Here is a 19,287-nt window from a genome sequence, read left to right on the forward strand (position 1 = left end):
GTTAAGCGAAATTGTATTGTATTGAATCCTGATTATAGTCTTCCCTGCTTTCCAACAGGTCATCGTGTGGGGAGACTATGGGCGAATGGACCACAAATCATTCATGGGAGCAGTTCAGATACTTTTAGATGACCTTGACCTCTCCAACATGGTGATTGGCTGGTATAAGCTCTTCCCCCCATCCTCATTGGTGGACCCAACCTTGGCACCTTTGACTAGACGAGCTTCCCAATCCTCATTGGACAGTTCCTCTGGACCTTGCCCTCGTTCGTAGCAGCACGGGGGTGGTTAATGATAGCATTGTCGTAGCAAGCACTGTCGGAGGGAACTGGTGGCGACAGGTCACGGGCCACACCCTGGCTGCACTGCATGCTTAATGTTGTGTCTTCTCAGCCCGTAAATAGGGATGCAAAAAACGTGGTCCTGTCTTTTCAGCAAACGTCGCACACATTGTGCGTGTAGAGCGCCCCCCCCCCCCCCCCTCCTCCCCTCCCAGGGGAAAACCTGGCACCGGTAGCTGGACCAAACTTTGAAGCACGACGAATTCGGCACCGCTAGGTTTTCACCAAATTCAAAGCCATGAGGGTGTGTGTGAGAGTGCGGAAAGGGCAGGGGGGGAGGGTAACTGAGAACCGGTTAATGAGTTCAATAGAAGAGCTTTTTTAAGAAAAAGATTATCACTATTTATGTTGGTTCGTTATTTTCATTTATTTTGTGGTCGATGTACTCGTACTCAGAGGGGTAGCTGTGGGCAATGTTCCTAGCCTGTTGCTCAGCGACACCATGCCAACAATCCTAGCTGTGGAAACAGAGCTACTGTATGGGAAGGACTCCAATGGACAAGGGGACAAGGGGCAACAGTGAAGACACAACAGAAGATGGAGGCCCAGATGCCCCTCCCCCCCGCCCGCCCGTCATTTCCTGGTTATCCCCAGATATGCATATGTGCTCAGAGCTAAAGCAGGTCTCGAAAGACTTTTTTTCCTTTTTTAAAAGAGAGTTTAAAAAAAAATGGCAATACAGACGTGGCTACCATCAACGCTCCAGAATACACACACTTCAGAGCCCACAATAAGATGAACTTTTTGTGATCAAATATAATTATTTCTCTGTTGATATATTGTATGAAATTTAAATGAAGAATTTTTTTGCATGGACACAAATTTAGCTGAACTTATTAAAGATTATTTTCTTGAGGCTGCAACTTGCAAAAAATAGAAGAAAAAAAACAGAACAGATCAGCCATTTTTGACAATTTATATTATTTTTAAAGATAAATTTCACTAGTGCATGGTTTTTGAAGGGAGTGAATGCAAAAGCGTGATTAAAAAACACCATGTTTATCGTCCTTTAGACCATTCATGAGTCTGTATTTTTACAGACGTTCGGTTAAAGAAAGCTAAAAGAGAATTTCTAGCTTATTAAAGAATAAAAAAATACCTATTTATGTGACAAAGAAAGGATTAAAATAAATGTAAAGTATTTATGTCATTGTCAAGGCACAGGCCTTATAAAGATAAACATTATGTGCAAATTGTACACTTCTCTTTCTCCCCTTTCCCAGGGTGATAATTGTACTATCCATTGCTACCATCGTCAAATTCCCCGAGTATGTCCCGATTTTCCAGGACTGTAGATTATCTTACGGTTCTGTACTGTTTAATTCAATATTTATTTTGAATTTGATTTGTTTAACAAGCATGTTGAAAAGGGGTATTTGCAACATGGCTTGGGCACACCTTACAGAAACTCAGCATGTTTTGATAAAGAAGATATTTGGAATTTTTGCAGTTTCTTGTACAGTGCATGTAAACTAAGTTACTTTTTTTCCCTCACCTTGAACTGAATTCCGCAGCAAAATGGCTACCAGACTTTCGTGGCCGACCGTTAAAAGGTTTAACGAAACATTCCACCTCCTGGTAACATATTTTCTTTCAGATTTTTAAAAGAGAATGAAAGACAAAAACATTTTATATTTAATGGAGGTTGACTAGAAAATAATAATTATGGTTGCAAGTATATTTTATTTTAATATTGTCACTGAAAAAAGTACCACATGCAAAAACGATCCCATGAATTGGTTCTGCAAGAGGAATTTCACCTGAACAAGTGATAGCAAAGGGTACTGTTGTAGGCACTATTTGTCAAGTTATGAATGAATAACAAGGTATGTGATAATGGGAAATTGCCACACAATATGAATTTTTAGTTGTTTCTTGTTTTGGAAAAAATAAAATTAATTTAATATATTTTTTTTAGTTTACTTACAAGCCAAGACCAATTTATTTTATTTTTATTTTTTTAGTACTATTAATTGTGAGTGCTTTTCACACAGATGGAGAAGCATATGAATCAAAGGTTATTAAAAACACTTGAATGATAATACACCGAGACATTATTCTTCTTCCGGGAAAAAAATCTGCTACATCTTGTAGGACTTAGCATTCGTTTCTGTAGCAAGCTATGCATTTTGTTTTGCATTGTATATTGCAGCTGTTCCAGTTCATTGATCTCGGATATTAATAAGCAAACTTGAAAAGGAGGATATTTAGGAAGTGGAATAATGACTCTGACGATTACTGACAGGTGTTATTTACCCTTTTGAATGCCTTTTATTCTGTTGCAATGTGTTCATGCTGAGGCTATGTCTTGGCAAAGTATGGTTGAGTACAGAGATTTATGTAAGTTATTTTTCAAATTAAAAATAAAAAACTGGATATAACACAGACACTGAGTACCAGCAACCAATGCAAACTAACGCTGTAGCACTGTCCCTTAGTTGGTGTGAATTATGCACTACAACTTTCTTCCTGTGTGCGTGTGTGTGTGTGTGTGTTTGCATGTGACATTTCATTTGCACAGATTATTATAAGAAAAGAACGTATGGGAAATCTATACATAATGTTGCTAACATGCAGTATTAATTCAAAACAACTGCATATTTAGTTTTGATCATATCTGCATCTATAATGTCGTCATCTGAAAAACCATTCGCTTTTCTCATGACCACAGCTGCCCAGTACAAAATAAGTCATTGATAATTTTTCAACAATGGTTGACGTATTTAATGTAGGTAGTATTTAAGTAGACAATAAGAACTGCAGATGAAATTCAATGAAGTGAATACATTTGGCATACATTTCTTTCCTCACTTCACTCCTGTGTTTACACACAAAAAATGTCCGCCCCCATTTTCTACCCCGCCTATACTATACACCCAGAAGATGATACTGGCAGTTGCTGGATATCATGTGATAACATTAGCGGTGATAGCAATGAGCTAAGAAAACCGTGGCCTAATGATTTCCAAAACATCTGGTCTAGTCGTCGCTTTCCACATAAGACATTTAGCAAGCTATTTAACTGAGTTTGTGTTTGTATTTAGTTATAGTTAGTAGCTAGCCTATAGTTCAACAGTGCTAAGCACTGCTGCTAACATCCATGGATTTCAGTCTGCTGTAGCCTGCCTGGAAGGAAGCATTGCGCAATTATATAACATAAGCATGCACCTATATAAACGCATCGAGTCATTGTCACTTATTAAAGTCCGGGAGCTACCTACTTATGTTATGAAAAACTGGTCAGTCACCTGTTTAATGGTTATGCACCAAGGCCCCAATCTCTCACAAATACACGTTTCCTCTTGCCCTCCTCCTTCTATTGGATCGTAGAGCGTATGAGTTCAGTGTGTTGGACACGTTTTTCAGAGACAGCACAGAAATAAAAAAGGCACACACACAGAAATGGCAAATATATGTAGAAAAGCAAGGTATTGTGCATAAGTGAACACAGACTTGGTTGCCGGTGTATCATAGTAATAACAGCAATGATCTAGGTGAAAATCAAGTATAATATGCCAGAAACAAATGATGATAAATCATGAATCAAAAACTGGAGAAAAAATATGAACCATGAGCGTGTGAAAAGCGTTTTGTCACAGCGTGGGTTCAGTTTTCAGGCGCCACCTTGTACAAATAGGGGCCAGACAGCATAGTTACATACAAATTGAATGAAACTAGGGAGGAGATAAGCAATGAGATTAAATTTATAATGAGGCATTTATTGGCCGCATATACAAGATGCATCTCAAAAAATTATAATATTGTGGAAAAGTTCATTTTCCGTCATTTAATTCAAAAAGTGAAACTTTCATGTATTCTAGATTCATTACACATAAAGTGAAATATTTCAAGCCTTTTTTTGTTTAAAGAAATCCAGTAACTCAAAATATGAGAATATTACATAAGACCAATCAAAAAATGGATTTATAATACAGAAATGTCGACCTTCTGAAAAGTATGTTCATTTATACACTCAATACCTGGTTGAGGCTCCTTTTGCACAAATTACTGCATCAATGCGGCGTGGCATGGAAGCAATCAGTCTGTGGCACTGCTGAGGTATTATGGAAGCCCAGGTTGCTTTGACAGCTCGTCTGTATTGTTGGGTCTGGTGTCTCATCTTCCTCTTGACAATACAGGTCAATCAAGTACAGTAATACCATGGTCAGCAAATCAGTTACTAGTAGTTTTGGAACTGTGGGAAGGTGCCAAGTCCAGCTGGAGAAGGAAATCAGCATCTCCATAAAGCTTGTCAGCAGACGTAAGCATGAAGTGCTCTAAAATCTGCTGAAAAGATTTGATAAAACACACCAGCAGATGACATGGCACCCCAAATCTTCACTAACTCTGGAAATGTCACACTGGACTTCAAGCAACTTGGATTCTGTGCCTCTCCTGGCCTTGATTTCCTTACGGTTATTCCTGAGAAGAGGATTTTGGACCACTGAGCAACGGTCCAGTTATTTTTCTCCTTAGCCCAGGTAAGACGCTTCTGACATTGTCTCTGGTTCAGGAGTGGCTTGACACTAGGAATGCAACACTTGTGAAGCTCCCCCAAGTCCTTGAATCTGCTTTTTTTTGACAATCCTCTCAAGGCTGTGGTCATCCCTGTTGCTTGTGCACCTTTTCCTACCACACTTCTCCCTTCCAGTCAACTTTCCATGAATATGCTTTGATACAGCATTCTGCGAACAGCCAGCTCATGACCTTATGTGGCTTACCCTCCTTGTGGAGGGTATCACTGAGTGTCTTCTGAACTGTCAAGTCAGCAGTCTTCCCCATGATTGCCCAACCAAGTATTGAGTGCATAAATGAACATACTTTTCAGAAGGTCGACATTTCTGTATTATATATCCTTTTTTGTAATATTGTAATATTTTCAGATACTGGATTTTAGATTTCCATGAGCTGTAAGCCGTAATTATGAAGATTAATACAAAAAAAGGCTTTAAATATTTCATATCATGTGTAATGAATCTAGAATATATGAAAGTTTCACTTTTTTAATAAAATTACGGAAGAAACTTTTCCACGATATTCAAATTTTTTGAGATGCACCTGTATTATCTGGACACGATAGTTCAGAGTCTGGTAATAAATTGAACTCCCATTTACGCAAGTAAATATTTAGGCAGGCCATTGACCAGGAATAATTGTGTAATTAATTATGTTTCAATGGTAGACTGATTTGAATATATTGCAGAATTCCTTGAAACCTCATCTTTTTTTTCTAATTTAACTCCATACAAATTATGAAGTGGGTGGCTATTCACGTTGGCTACGTGATTGTGTATGTTATACAGGTGTCTTATGAGAGACTGGGGCTAGCTAGCTAAATTAGCTAGTTACAACTAAACCAGAGCATCGTTACTTAATCTAATGAGTGAAAACATCATCGCTGTTGACATCCAATGTAAAGTGAGCGAGCAAACTGTGAGTAACTGTCAGTTTTTATTGAGTATACTCCAAATCCATATTTATGGTACTTGCCTTAAATGAGAAAATAAATATAGTTCAGTTCAGTTCAGTTCAGTGATGTTTTTCAATGCTTTATCCATTCTTAAGATGCTTAGCAAGCTTTTACCTGTACCTTCAAATAACACTTACCCTAGTGATGTAGATCTACATTTTACAGCTATTTCCACCACATAACTACTTAATTACAATAACTAAATTTTGTCTTGCCCTTGTGTTAGGTCACTGCAATTATTGACATTACATTTCATGGTTACAACACTGAACAGAATGGCTACAAGGTAATAAGTTCCCACCAGTCATGATAAATGCAATATTTTAAAGCATTCCTGTAGTGTTTTATTCATGAAGTACACTACTTTCTCTCATAACGCGGTCAAGCAGTCACTGCATGGAGTGAATAATTGATCTTAGAAAGGTTGCTCGGCCTAGTAACGTCGCAAATAGAAGCTATGCCTTAAGCAACCTCCTAAGGGATAGTTTGGGGAACACACATAGAAAAGTAAACAACTTTAGTAAGGTATACTTTTCGAGTCCTCGTAAAACGCTAAGAGACACCGTTATCGGGAAACGTGGCCCAGGCAAGCTCCACATGCATGCTGGGACAGCACTGTTAACAAACCTGGGCCACGTTACCCAATAACGATTTGCAGGAGTATATACATATATAATATAACTTTTTGAGAAAGGCCAGAACAGTATTTTTTAGATACTGGGTTAGGCCAGTCCCTATTTTGCATAGATCAGATATGCACTAAAAGAAACCCTGAGCATGGAGATAAGGCCACACTGATAGGCGGTCAGAATTTTATTCAGAGGGAAGCTTCATTTTTGAATGGGGGCAGATGTTTTTGTGTGTGTAAACACAGGATTGAAGCAAGGTAAGAAGTCTTGCATATTATGCCTTTAATATAGACTGCAGTCACCAGAGTCCATCACATTGCCATGAGTTTAAATTTCCCTGTTGAGCCCCTGCAAATGCATTTTCCTTCAGCAAGGGCTCTGGATGTAACTTTTATTTACATTACTTTTAACCACTTTTTCTGTGCTCATTTATGAAGTTGTCTTATAACACTAAATGAATGTTGGGTGTCCAGTCACTAGAAGAGATTGAGAACTAAATAAAGTCCAATGAGCAACATCCAAAGAAATTGTGCTGAAGAAATGAGTGGGAGAGGTACAATAGGTAATTTCAGATTGCTAACGGTCAAGAGAGGAGTTGCAGCACGCAAACAAACACGCAAACCACAACACTGTTTATTTGGCTCTTAGGACACTTCTCTATGAATGTGCTGATGTTGAAACGCCATTGGCTATGGCAATGAGCTTGAATTATTGTACAGCTATACAATGTTTTGGTACAGAGTGCCGGCCCATCAACTGCATATTTTGAAAATCTAAGGACTATAAACACAGGCAGAGGGTGAGTCAACATGTCAGTGAGGTCTTGTAACAATGTTTTAACACAAAAATCATATCTTAACTATTGTAGAACACTAGTGAGTACTTAGTAGTCAATAAATACCTTGGGGGTGTCAGACAAAAGTGTGAATCAGGCTCATTGTGGCACATGGGAAATGACAAGACAGATGACTACTGAACCATGATGTGTGACACTGAGGAAGTGGTCATGGTCTTTGAGCAATGAGAACAGGAGCGCAAAACAGGACACAAAAGAGGACGCAAAACTTCTCTAATGAAAAAGGACACCACGGTTTTGACAGGTATTTAAATCATACACTTATTTGAATTTAGCAGATGTATGTATGTATGTATGTATATGTGTGTGTATGGTAGGTATGTATGTATGTATGTATGTATATGTGTGTGTGTATTTGTATGTATGTTTGTATTACTATGTAACATTGAAAGTAATAACTTGATTATCATGTAGCAAAACAGTATTCAAAGGCTGTAAGCACTTTTTTGCACGATGTGCATTTCACTTAACTTTGATGAAAGGTGAAACCGTGAAATGAGCTTTACAAATGAATCTGCTCAGAAAATGTGGTGTCATGTCAGCATTACAACATAACATTCCTTTCTAAATCTGACTGATGTGTTGCATGGTGTATATGAAAAGAGAGTTTTCATTGGTTTAATTCTGTACTCACTGACTTTACTGAAATTAATTATGATATTATTATAAAAATAATTTTGATTAATTGACAGCAGGTAGCTCTTCATATAATTATTCATTATAATTAGCAATATGTCACATTATTTTGTTTTGATTCAGCCATGCAGAAATTTCTGTTCAACCCCAAACACTGAATTACTTAGAGGAGCATTTGATAATTATGACTATTCGGGCTTAACCTGAAACGGTAACATTCCAGCCAATGATGTGATGTTCCCTGAACTTAACACAGCTTCCCCTTTTGCATTTGCACATATTCTTTTCATTTTGTCTCACAAGTGAATCAAATTATTTTGGTCCATGGAGCAAGCAAGAGACACATAGTAATGTTACAGCGGTAATGCTTAAAGGTCCCATATTGTACACTTTACCAGTGTTAAGAACTGTGGAAAAAACTAATGAAATGAAAATATCAAGCCTTGCTGATTTACCTATTTATTCTTCTGTTCATTTTACAGGTTCAGTGCTCCATATGTAATTCTATTAGATATTTGTCTCCAAAATGGAAATTAAAAGATGGAGACAGCACTTAGTGCTAGCCTGGTCTGCCACTGCAATGCTTTATACATCTGGTCACAGGAAAGGCTGGAGGAAAAACCTTCTTCATTTCATTGTCTGTTTTACCATCAGCCTCATCTTCAATGCATTCCTCTTCCTGTGTCTCCATAATTCTCTGAATTACGGCATGGTAATCTCAGGTAGCATTGCAGGCGCATGTGTAGTGGTTGTGACCACCGTGTTGTTTTTCTCCAAACGCGTTCGCTGCTTTGGGATTCTATTCCTCATCTCCTGCGGCATGCAGCAAGGAAGGAACCTGCTCATAACTGCAGGAACTGGCCTTGTGGTCTTCTGGAACATTCGAAACACATTCGGCAACCTGAGAAAATTGGCCAGAAGCATGGAGTGTAACTTGGAGAAAAAGATGCTGTCCATTGATCTTACACCACTCAGCAATTATGTCAAAATTTTACAATGGGTTGGTGACCAACTTGTAGGGATCAAAGACTTAGGGATTGCCAAAATAACCTCTGAATTTAAAATTAGTTCCAAGAAAGACTCAAAGGAGTTAGAGGAGAAACTTCAACACGCACATCGAGCACTCAACGAAACAGCGGAAAACGTGCTGTTCATCATGGACACCTTATCATCTGTCTGTCAGAAAGTATTCCCTGCGCTGGGAACAATTCTGCTCATGGTCTTCACAGCATTGCACCTGAGAAATTATTACTACAACAGGAAGTTTGCGAACACCTTCATCACCAGCAAGTTCATTCAGTATGACGAGAAGCTGAAGGCTGAGGGCAAACCTCACGTCCTTCCCCTGACAGAAAAGGAAGCCAAACGGTACATCACCATTCCCTCACCTCGTCTGACAATCAAGGAAGGGAAAATGATGCTGAAGTTCTGCATTCCAGTCCTCACTAATCTTCTGCTCTGGGTTTTATTCATTGGTGTTGATGGTCTTCTCTACTGGCTTATTTTAATAATCAGAAAGCACCTTGAACAGATAGAGCCATTCCATGTCCCTTTGGTCATGAAAGTGAAAGTAAGTACAGTGTGCTTCATGGACTTGTGTCAAAGACCTTCAATTTAACCACAATGTGCTTTGCCCTTAACTTTGAGCAATGAAGTTTGTCAAGTTTTACACTTTGTGTAAAGCTGGTGTTTTACTTTCTGTTTCCAATACAACATTAAGAGCGTGGCTATGATGGGAAGAATAAAAATACAGACCAGGGACCTGTTCCACGAAGCAGGACTACTGAGTTATGGATAACTGCAGAAATTAAAACCCGTAACAGGTCTTTTTACTTCAGTCTATGTTCTAGGGGCGGGGTTTGGGTTTTATTAAGTGCAGTTACAGTATCCACCTCAACTCAGTAATCCTGCTTCGTGATACAGGCCCAAGGAAAAAATATGTGGGCAAGAACAATGATAATATTTTGCATGTCTGTGTAAAGCCCACAAATAATATGTTCTCTGTGTAAGCCTCACCATTTTAAATGGACTAGAGGCCTGGTTCATTGAATATGCAAATTTTCTCCTGAATTGTCAGTACACAGGTTATTATACTAAAAATGTTTTTTTTACCAAATGTTTTTGACAAAGGAATGGTTTTTAAACCTACAACCTCTGTGTCCTAGGAAGACCAATTTGTCATTGGCATCCATGTCTCAGGAAAATATAAAAAGGAGGATTTCTCCTTCTCCGTGGCCCTGTTTGAGAAGGAGTGTATACCTGAGCCCAGTCTCCTGCTCTATGAGTCTGTCGTACCGCTGGCCATAATTCTCATCGTCCTGGTTGTCCTGGGCCTGCTGTCAGCCAAACTTATGCAGCTGAAGCTGGTCGTGTCTGCGGCGTTTTACGACGACCACGCAGGCGAGAGGGTGGAGTACCTGCATGCCAAAATTCTCCGGAGCAGATCGAAGACTAAGTTCATTGATACAAGGAGTATTCTGGAAACACTTTTGAAAAAGGTTTGTATCTTTTGGAAAAGACTGGCATTTGTTTTCAGGCTTGTCTTTTGAGACTTTCAGCAAATGCAAACATTTCACTTAAAACATATTGTTTTGTGATGAATGTTCTTAGTTTTTACACCGGGAGGTTCAATGAATACTTGATAGGTCATTATAAATAAAACCCTTGGCTGAGAACTTACATTAAATAATCTATTCGGCCCACTAGCTAACTAAAGTAAAGAAAATCCCATTCTCCCCATTTCTTATCCGCAGATGCCATCTACTGGCAGTCTATAAATGTCAGGAGTCGGACACAGAGAACCAATCACAGACCCAGGGATAACGTGAATAAGACAGGCTTTAATGGCCTTAAACGGCAGATCCAAAATGTAGTCCAAAAACAGGCAATGATCAGAATCCAGGCAGACAGGTACAGGTTTCCCTTAACAAAACTGATTATTATGTATGCTGATACCTTGGTAAATCCCAAAGTTTAGACATGATAACCTGTGATCTCAACTTAATTGATGTGGCCTAGTTGACTTCTAAGGGCGGAACGGATGGTAGCACTGCCGTATCACAGCAAGGAGGTCCTGGGTTTGAATCCTGGTTGGCCGGGGCCTCTCTGTGGAGTTTGCATGTTCTCCCCGTGTTTGCGTGGGTTTCCTCCGGGTACTCCGGTTTCCTCCCACAGTCCAAAGACATCCAGGTTAGGCTGGTTGGAGAGTCTAAATTGCCCGTGGGTATGAGTGTGTGAGTGAATGGTGCGTGTGCCCTGCGATGGACTGGCGACCTGTCCAGGGTGTATTCCTGCCTTTCGCCCAATGTATGCTGGGATAGGCTCCAGCCCCCCTGCGACCCTGTTCAGGATAAGCAGGTTAAGATAATGGATGGATGGATAGTTGTCTGTTGGGTATCGGTGATGGTGCCAGCCTTTGTGTAGGCAAGGTTTCTAACAGCTTATTTGCCCATCATTTGTCTTGGTTTTCTAGTCTTGTCTGATGTTTTCGAAATACTCTTTCTTTTTACAGACAAGCTTCTGGTTCCCAATATTTTTTCGTCGCCAAAGGGATGATACTAAACAACTAACCTGACTTCAAGATAAATGGAAGACAGCCCTTGGGTGAACCTGCTGGATGTGGGCTTGTATTTCAGTTGACATTATAATACTTACTACAAAGGGAATCTGATTTTGCACTGACTGATCCTCTGATCCTTGCTCTAATGTTCATATCTATAATGGTAATGTTTATAATGTTACAGTGTAGCAGGTGCATCCTCTATAATGCCTGAAGTCTGATCACTTCTTTTTCATTCAGCAGCCTGGGAACAGAGCTGCCCCTACTACTTTACCTGAAGACTGTATCTGAAGGAGGCCTATAGCCTAGTGCAGGGGTCGGCAGCCCTGGTCCTGGAGAGCCGCAGGGTGTGCTGGTTTTTGTTTTCGCCTTAATACCAGCAACTGATTCATACCCAAGAAACCAGGTGAGGCGAGTTAACTGTGTAATCCACTGCTTTAATCAATCAATTAAGTGCTGAGTAACGACAAAAGCCAGCACACCCTGCGGCTCTCCAGGACCAGGGTTGCCGACCCCTGGCCTAGTGGCTAAGATGCTTGACTGGGACATGGAAGGTTGATGGTTAAGGCCTCAGTGCAGCTACAATAAGATCAGTGCAGCTGTTCGGCCCTTGATCATGGCCATTAACCGCACATTAGGATTCCATGGGGAATTAGCTCCTGCTTAGTCTAATCAACTGTAAGTTGCTTTGGATAAAAGCATCATCATAACTAACTGTAATGTAATGTAATGTAATGTATGTATCTGCCAGTGTCATAGGAGCTAAATCAGCCAGAGGAGGTGATAATGAGAGATGAGGTACCTAGCTGAAACTACATGAGTCTGACTAGCTTCTCACTCCAATGTCCAAAGATGTCAATGCACAATATCATGAGCTTGCCTGTGCTGAACTCCAGTTGGAGGCGATGATTCATATAAAGAGTATTCTCTGTTGTGGTACAATGACAGTTGATGATGTACTCTATAAAACTGCTCTCAGAGGGACATATGGCAATGGTCAACAAAACAGAAGTCAATAAACAATGGCCAAAAAACAGGCTTGGATCATAACGGGTAGACAATGGCTTGGTATAACCACTCAAGCAACTGCACTGACAACCAGGCCGCAAACAATTTCGCACTGACAACCAGGCCGCAAACAATTTCGCACTGACAACCAGGCCGCAAACAATTTCGCACTGACAACCAGGCCGCAACAGGTGTGGAGGATTGACAAGTTAACGAGTTAATTAGTAATCGTTAGTAATAAACCTATCCTGCCCTAGCATTAGTAAATTAGTAAATAACATGCACAGAAACATAAGGTAACATGAACACATGATTAGTATGTTAGTATTACCCAATCCTGATCTAGCATTAGTAGATTTAGTAAATAGACAAAGGAAATTGAAACAATTAGGGTGTGAGTGACAGAAAGGGAGAGAGAGAAAGCAGGAATTCAAGGTTTGCAGAAAGACACGAAAAAGTGTATGCTAAATCAATGAACAGTACAACATAACATGGAACATAAATTGTGACATAACAAGTTTGCAAAACAATGACAATAAACTATATAACATGACATGGCAAGACTAACAATTAAATCGTAACAATAACTAAACATGAAACATAACATGACATGAAACCTAAAAATAGTGATAGTGATACTAGACTAACATAATACGTGACATGACAATAACATAACCAAGACAATAACTAAACATAAAACATGACATGACAAACATGAAACGTGACACCTGAACTGATCAAGAAGCCAAATGCATTGCCTGTTTGTCTTCATAAACATATACAAATTCTCGATAAAGTCAACGGGCCTCATGCAAGAGCATTTTTGTATTCTTATAATACATTGCTTGTACTTTTTTTTAAAACAAAGGGCTCTTAAGAGTGTGCCACATTGGATTCAGAAATGCACCAAACTTCAGACAACTTCAGACAAGTTTGTTATATTACAGTATATGCATTACTGTATGTGTATTTCGTTGTATAGCTGGCCAATGGGATGAACAAGAACATAATATAGTGGACATTGATAAACTTTGTATTTTTACTCCTAACCAATCAGTTTCTGAAAACATTTGAGGTGAAAAATAAGCAATGCAGTTGCTGAATCTTGATTCATATTTTATCTGCAACTCCTAGTTTGAATGTTTGATCGGATTTCATAGGCTTTGAATCATGCACCTTGATACTGGCACTGATTGCAACAATGCAATAATTTTCACTTCATGTTTATCTTGTGGTGTTTGCAAAAACGTTGCAAAATACATTCTCAGCCATCAATTACACCAGTCAGAAAAAAAACAGTTACAGGAACAGTTTACATTCGTAGATGTTTTGGCACGGCATTTTATTACCAAATCTGTTATGCTAAATTTGTCATGGTTGCCTCGCTTCGTTGGGCATTAACTCTTGGGATTACGAGAGGGCGTGCCTAACAAATTCATGGTTCCCTCGTGCGGCCAGTATCGCTGATTGCACGAGGAGTTGGTAAGCGCATTCGCAAAGTGATGCGGTGTTAGTGATCTATATAAGACGGGTCATTTCTAAACCTGGTACTTCTGTGTTACTTTTCACGTCCTTTCATTCACAATGCTGGTAAAGGGAGAGTCGGGAGAGTCGGGAGACCCGGGAGACCCGGGAGACCCAGGAGACCCGGGAGACCCGGACCCTTTGAAAATTGAAAGGTTTCTGGGACTTTCCATAGTTAGGGCTGATGCGGAGTTTGGGGAACCCGTTTAGGGGTTTCTAGTTTAGGGTCTCGCAGCCTAACACTCCGGCAGCTTGATATCGCTCTCTGAAATCTCCTTTTGTCTGCTTTATCAGCTGTTCAGCGTCGGCTTGTGAATGGAGTTCACATCATTGGCAATATGCAAGTTATAAGGAAGCTGAAAGACGGGAATATTTCTAAATAAAACATATCACGGTCCTTCCTGTAGCTAGGTAACCAAATTTATGGAGTGGCGTCCTTTGACACGTTTGGGTTGTTGGTAACCTGGAGACTCACCGCCTGACATTTCGGCCGTTTGGCCGTTTAGCCTCACGTATCAGCTGTTTCCCTTCAGGTTTAGCTGGAGGTGGAGTCCGCCTTGTGCATTTACTTTTGTTTTCACGTCTTCTATCCATTTAGTCATTTATCCATAGAAAGTAGCTACAACTCCGTCGGAGAACTGCATTACACTCATTCAATTATAGACGCACCCTTTCATTTTGGGTAGTGTTTTCGCCCTGGGTTGGGGTTATTTCTCCTGACTGTCGCTGCGCTTTATCGTGCAATTACGTGTGTATTTTCGATGTTCACCCTGTTGAACTGCTCTGTCATAAAGAGCTGGAGACAAGAGCCTTATTCGGTTTAAGTTTACTTTGGTTATTCATTAAGCCACGTATACGATTGTCATGATTAGTAGAGTGGGTTAACAGTTTCCGCGCCGGTTGAAGTACGGGAGGCTGTATGCAATTATTTTAGTTTCTCTTTTCTGTTGGTTACAAAGCTATGGTAGCGTTATCCAGAGACTGCACTCTGGAAACCATTATGAACACAGCACAGTGGGTTGGACGATAATGCCACAAATGAACACTGCTCTGGGTAGAGCTATAAGGCAGTCCGAAGTCCTAACTGTTCCCTGCGCTATGGTTGGGACTGTGCGTGCCTCTGAGCATACTACTATACACAATGCTGTGCATAGCACTGCAGCCACTCTGCACAGTGCTGATCTGTGCGCTGTGTGTTGGGCTACGGTCTGGGTATACAGCTTTTGTCATGACCTGCCATGTCACCAAGTTAGGTAGATGTTATTTTTATTCAATTTTATTTTTTTAGTGTAATTAAGCAACCAGTATTTCTGAATTTTCAGCTCATTTCAGTTGCTACCAATGTATTCATTCTTCACTTACTGTACACTCAGTGAGCACTTTATTTATTAGACATAAGTTTTCTTCTGCTGCTGTAGCCTAAAAGTAAGTAAAGTAAGTCCATTTTTATTTCTATAGCACCTTTCACAGACAGTCACAAAGTGCTTCACAGGATCAAAAATACATAAAAGAACAGTCAATAAAACAAACCAATCACAAATAACAGAACATGAAACAAACGGAACTACAGTCACAAAAACAACTAGACAAACACCTGCCTGAAGAGATTAGGCTTTAGCTGCTTTTTAAACATTTTCCACAGCAGCCACAGCTCTTAAGTCCAGTGGAAGAGTATTCCAGAATTTAGGATCCACCAATTTGAAGGCTCGGTCACCTTTAGTTTTGAGATCAGAAGACCTCAGAGACCTGCTGACAACATATGGGTGGAGCATTTCACAAAGGTAAGCAGGTGCCTGACCATGGAGGGCTCTATATGATCACAAGAACCTTGAACTGGATCCTGAAATTGACAGGTAGCCAGTGTAAGGAGACCAAGATAGGAGCAATATGTCATGTCCTCCTGGACCTGGTCAGCAGCATTTTGGATCAATTGTAGGTGGTCTAGAGATGATTTGCTGAGGCAGGTAAAAAGTGAGTTACAGTAGTGCAGGCATGATGAGATAAAAGCATGTATAATAATTTCCAGCTCAGTGTGATCCAACAGACCTGAGTTTAGTAATGTTTCTAAGATGGAAAAAACATGGGACAAAGACTTACTGTGTTTGTCAAGATGCATAGCCGGATCAAAGATAACACCAAGATTTCTCAATTTCGAGCGCACATTTGACTTAAGCTCCAACAGAGGGTCATGTGCACACAGGGAGGGGGAGGGTCTTTTTCACTCAACACTGGACTTTTTCTGTGTTGGAGAACACACAAGCCAACAGTAAAAGTTGGGCTCTACGGACACGCTCACAAGCATGGTGTGAAAAGTGGACACTATAATGTGATATTACTGTGAATTTAGAAAATGAACTGACCTGTAAAAAAAAAAAAAAGAACATTTATTGAATTGAAAATAATGTAAGATTAGATTATTGTGTTTATTGCATTGTGTTCTTACATTATATGTTATTGAATATAATTGTTCCAGAGTAACGATTAGGGGCCGGAAGTGTAGGAGCCATTTAGGCCTACATGTTAGTTTTGTTTATTCCCTAATATTAATTTTGAATTCTCAACAGTATTGATGCGTTTGATTTGATGATGATGATGTTTGCTTTATTTTGACTAATTTATGTTGTCATTGCCCCCTTGTGTACGAATTGACTAATATGCTGAATATAAGAACAGGAAACGGGGCGTCTTCTGGGAGCAAATAGGTTTTCAACAGCAGTAGCAATGGCTAATGCTGATTGCAATATATTTTGGAGGCAATAAAGGAACGTTTATTTTAAACATGCATGACTCCGTTTTCACAATTTACCCAATACAATTTACAACATTAGAAACAATAAGAAACAATATTATCAGCAGCAATGATGAAGACTTCAGTTTTGTCTGCATTTAACTGAAGAAGGTTACTGGCCATCCAGTCCTTAATGGCAGACAAACAGTCATGCAGTACATTGAGTTTATCGATCCTGTAAGGTTTAAAAGAAACATAACTGAATGTCGTCCACGTAGCAATGGTATGAAATACCTTTGCATTTGCTAATAATGACACTAAAGGAAGCATGTACAGAGCAAACAAAATCGGACCCAGAACAGAACACTGGGGGACACCACAGGATAAGGCAGCAGATTTGTAGGGGCCAACAGCCACGGAAAACTCCTATCAGAGAGAACCAGTCTGAGGCACTTCCAGTCTGGGGCACTTCCAGAGACACCCACCCACTCACTAAGCCTATCTATCAAAATGCAGTGATCCACAGTATCAAAAGCTGCACTGAGATCCAGCAGCACCAGGATAGAGCAGTCACCAGCATCAGAGGACATCATAATGCTATTTGAAACTGAGAAGAGCTGTTTCTGTTGAGTGCTTCTGGTGAAAACCAGACTGGAATTTGTCAAAAATGTTGTGGTGTTAAAACATCAGTGAGCTGATCGGCAACAATCTTTTTCTAAAATTTTAGAAATAAAAGGCAGGCTGGATATAGGCCTGTAGTTCTTGGGAAGAGATGGGTCTAACTTAGACATTTGACGCGAGATGTTCTTCTGGATGTTTTTTGTTTTTTGCACCATTCTCTGCAGACTGTGTGTGAAAATCCCAGGAAATCAGCGGTTTCTGAGATACTCAATGGTTGAGCAATGGTTAGTCACTTAAGTCACATTTTTCCCACATTCTGATGGTTGATGTGAACTTTAACTGAAGCTCCTGACTGGTATACGCAGGATTTTATCCATTGCACTGCTGCCATATGATTGGCTGATTATATAATTGCATAAATAAGTGTACAGGTGTTCCTAATAAAGTACTCAGGGAGTGTATATTGGATAAACTATTTTCAATGGACATGTTTTGAATGCTATTAGGACCCATAAAATAAGTGTAGGAAAAAGTTTTTAGCACTGTAAAACCACCATTCTTATTCAATGCTCATGCATATAATCTTTATTTTAGAGGGGCTTTTATGGTAGTTTTACCAGGGTGTATAAATCAGCTATAAGAAGAGGATATAAAATACAATTTATAAAAATTCAAAAGGCCTGCTCTGACTTGTGGTATGACTTATCTATTTCTAGAATAGAAATGGCTTGTGATACTGTCACACTATGGCTGTTTTCATATACTTTGAAGGCTCGACTTCCTCAGAAATAATGTGGAAATCTACCACAAAGCATTCTCAGTAGGTTAGTCACTGTTGCAATCAGGAGAAACTGAAATGGGAAGTTCAGTGCAACCTACACTGCCTCATTATTACATATTTCCTGTAATTTATAGTATTTACTGTTTTTGCAAACGAAGGGGGTAAAAAGTTCAGGGAATATACTGTATATTCAAAACGATGTATAAATAGACCCTCTTGGAGAACCAGTAAGAATGAAGGAAGAAATATACCACAAAGGCCATGCAGTAAAACTTAAAAAAAACTATTGCTACTTACAGTATGTACAAAGACTGTCTTGCGGGTCAAATCTGATCCAGATTCATTATTAATAGATTAGGAAGCAACCAAAGGATTTTCCGTAGATCTTTTTAGACGCACACCTTTCTGCCACAAAAATGTGCATGTGCACAGATATACGAACACATGAGAATCACTGCACACATTGATCTGACCTACACAAACACCCACACCATGAGAGGGACACAAACAAAGGTTTATTTGGAATTTACTGAAGTACTTTATCTTACTGAAATGGAAACAAGTAAGCTTCTCTTTGGTCGCTGTGGTATCTTTACCAATAATGCTCCACAGAAATCCCCTCTGTTAACCAAAGAAGGAAATTTTTTCCTCTTACGTCTTATCGGCCACAGCAGCAAAAATAAATGAAATAACCTTTAAAAAAATTAGTAGTCCAGTACAGCCTGTGAAGGTGTATAACTCTGGCCTGTGAAACACTAGTTATTCAGTCATCTCTTGATAAGTGAGTTTGTTTTGTATGTTTAAAATTCATTTTACTGTACAGTAGAAACTCATCACAAGAGAGGGCAAGGGCAATAAAGGGACTACAAACGATACCAGGGTCACATCTCTGATCAAGACCCTTCTTACCCGGTTGCTGAGTTCAGCTCTAGGAATAGTTGTGGTGGTTCCAAATGTCCATTGTCCACTGTATTCCTGGGAACTTTCAATGCTCTATCCATTTTTAAAAAATATCCTTTCCCCAATCTATGCTCTGAGTCAGAGGTCTGCAGCCAGATTATTGGACTTCATGGCTTGTGTTTTTACAGAGAAGGTTTACGGTGTTGTGGTTTGAGGGTGTTTGTTGCTGCAATT

General features: G+C 39.6%; 2 protein-coding genes across 6 annotated transcripts in view; both read left to right on the plus strand.

Moving 5' to 3' along the window:
* rims2a (regulating synaptic membrane exocytosis 2a) overlaps positions 1-506 on the plus strand; it is a 247,373-nt gene extending 246,867 nt beyond the window's left edge. For all 5 annotated transcript variants that reach the window (XM_061216000.1, XM_061216002.1, XM_061216003.1 and 2 more), the window contains one exon: positions 59-506. In XM_061216000.1, the coding sequence (XP_061071984.1) occupies positions 59-274 (216 nt within the window). In that variant the 3' untranslated portion in view covers positions 275-506. The remainder of the gene's footprint in view (positions 1-58) is intronic.
* A 6,920-nt stretch (positions 507-7,426) lies between these two features.
* On the plus strand, positions 7,427-11,800 carry LOC133107073 (dendritic cell-specific transmembrane protein). The gene is made up of 4 exons (XM_061216081.1): positions 7,427-7,540; positions 8,415-9,502; positions 10,098-10,430; positions 11,444-11,800. Exons 2-4 carry the CDS (start codon positions 8,459-8,461, stop codon positions 11,504-11,506), a joined length of 1,440 nt encoding a protein of 479 aa, XP_061072065.1. The 5' UTR covers positions 7,427-7,540; positions 8,415-8,458; the 3' UTR covers positions 11,507-11,800.
* The last annotated feature ends 7,487 nt before the right edge of the window (positions 11,801-19,287 follow it).

The sequence above is a fragment of the Conger conger genome, chromosome 1 (assembly GCF_963514075.1).
Source record: "Conger conger chromosome 1, fConCon1.1, whole genome shotgun sequence".
Classification (NCBI taxonomy): Eukaryota; Metazoa; Chordata; class Actinopteri; order Anguilliformes; family Congridae; genus Conger; species Conger conger.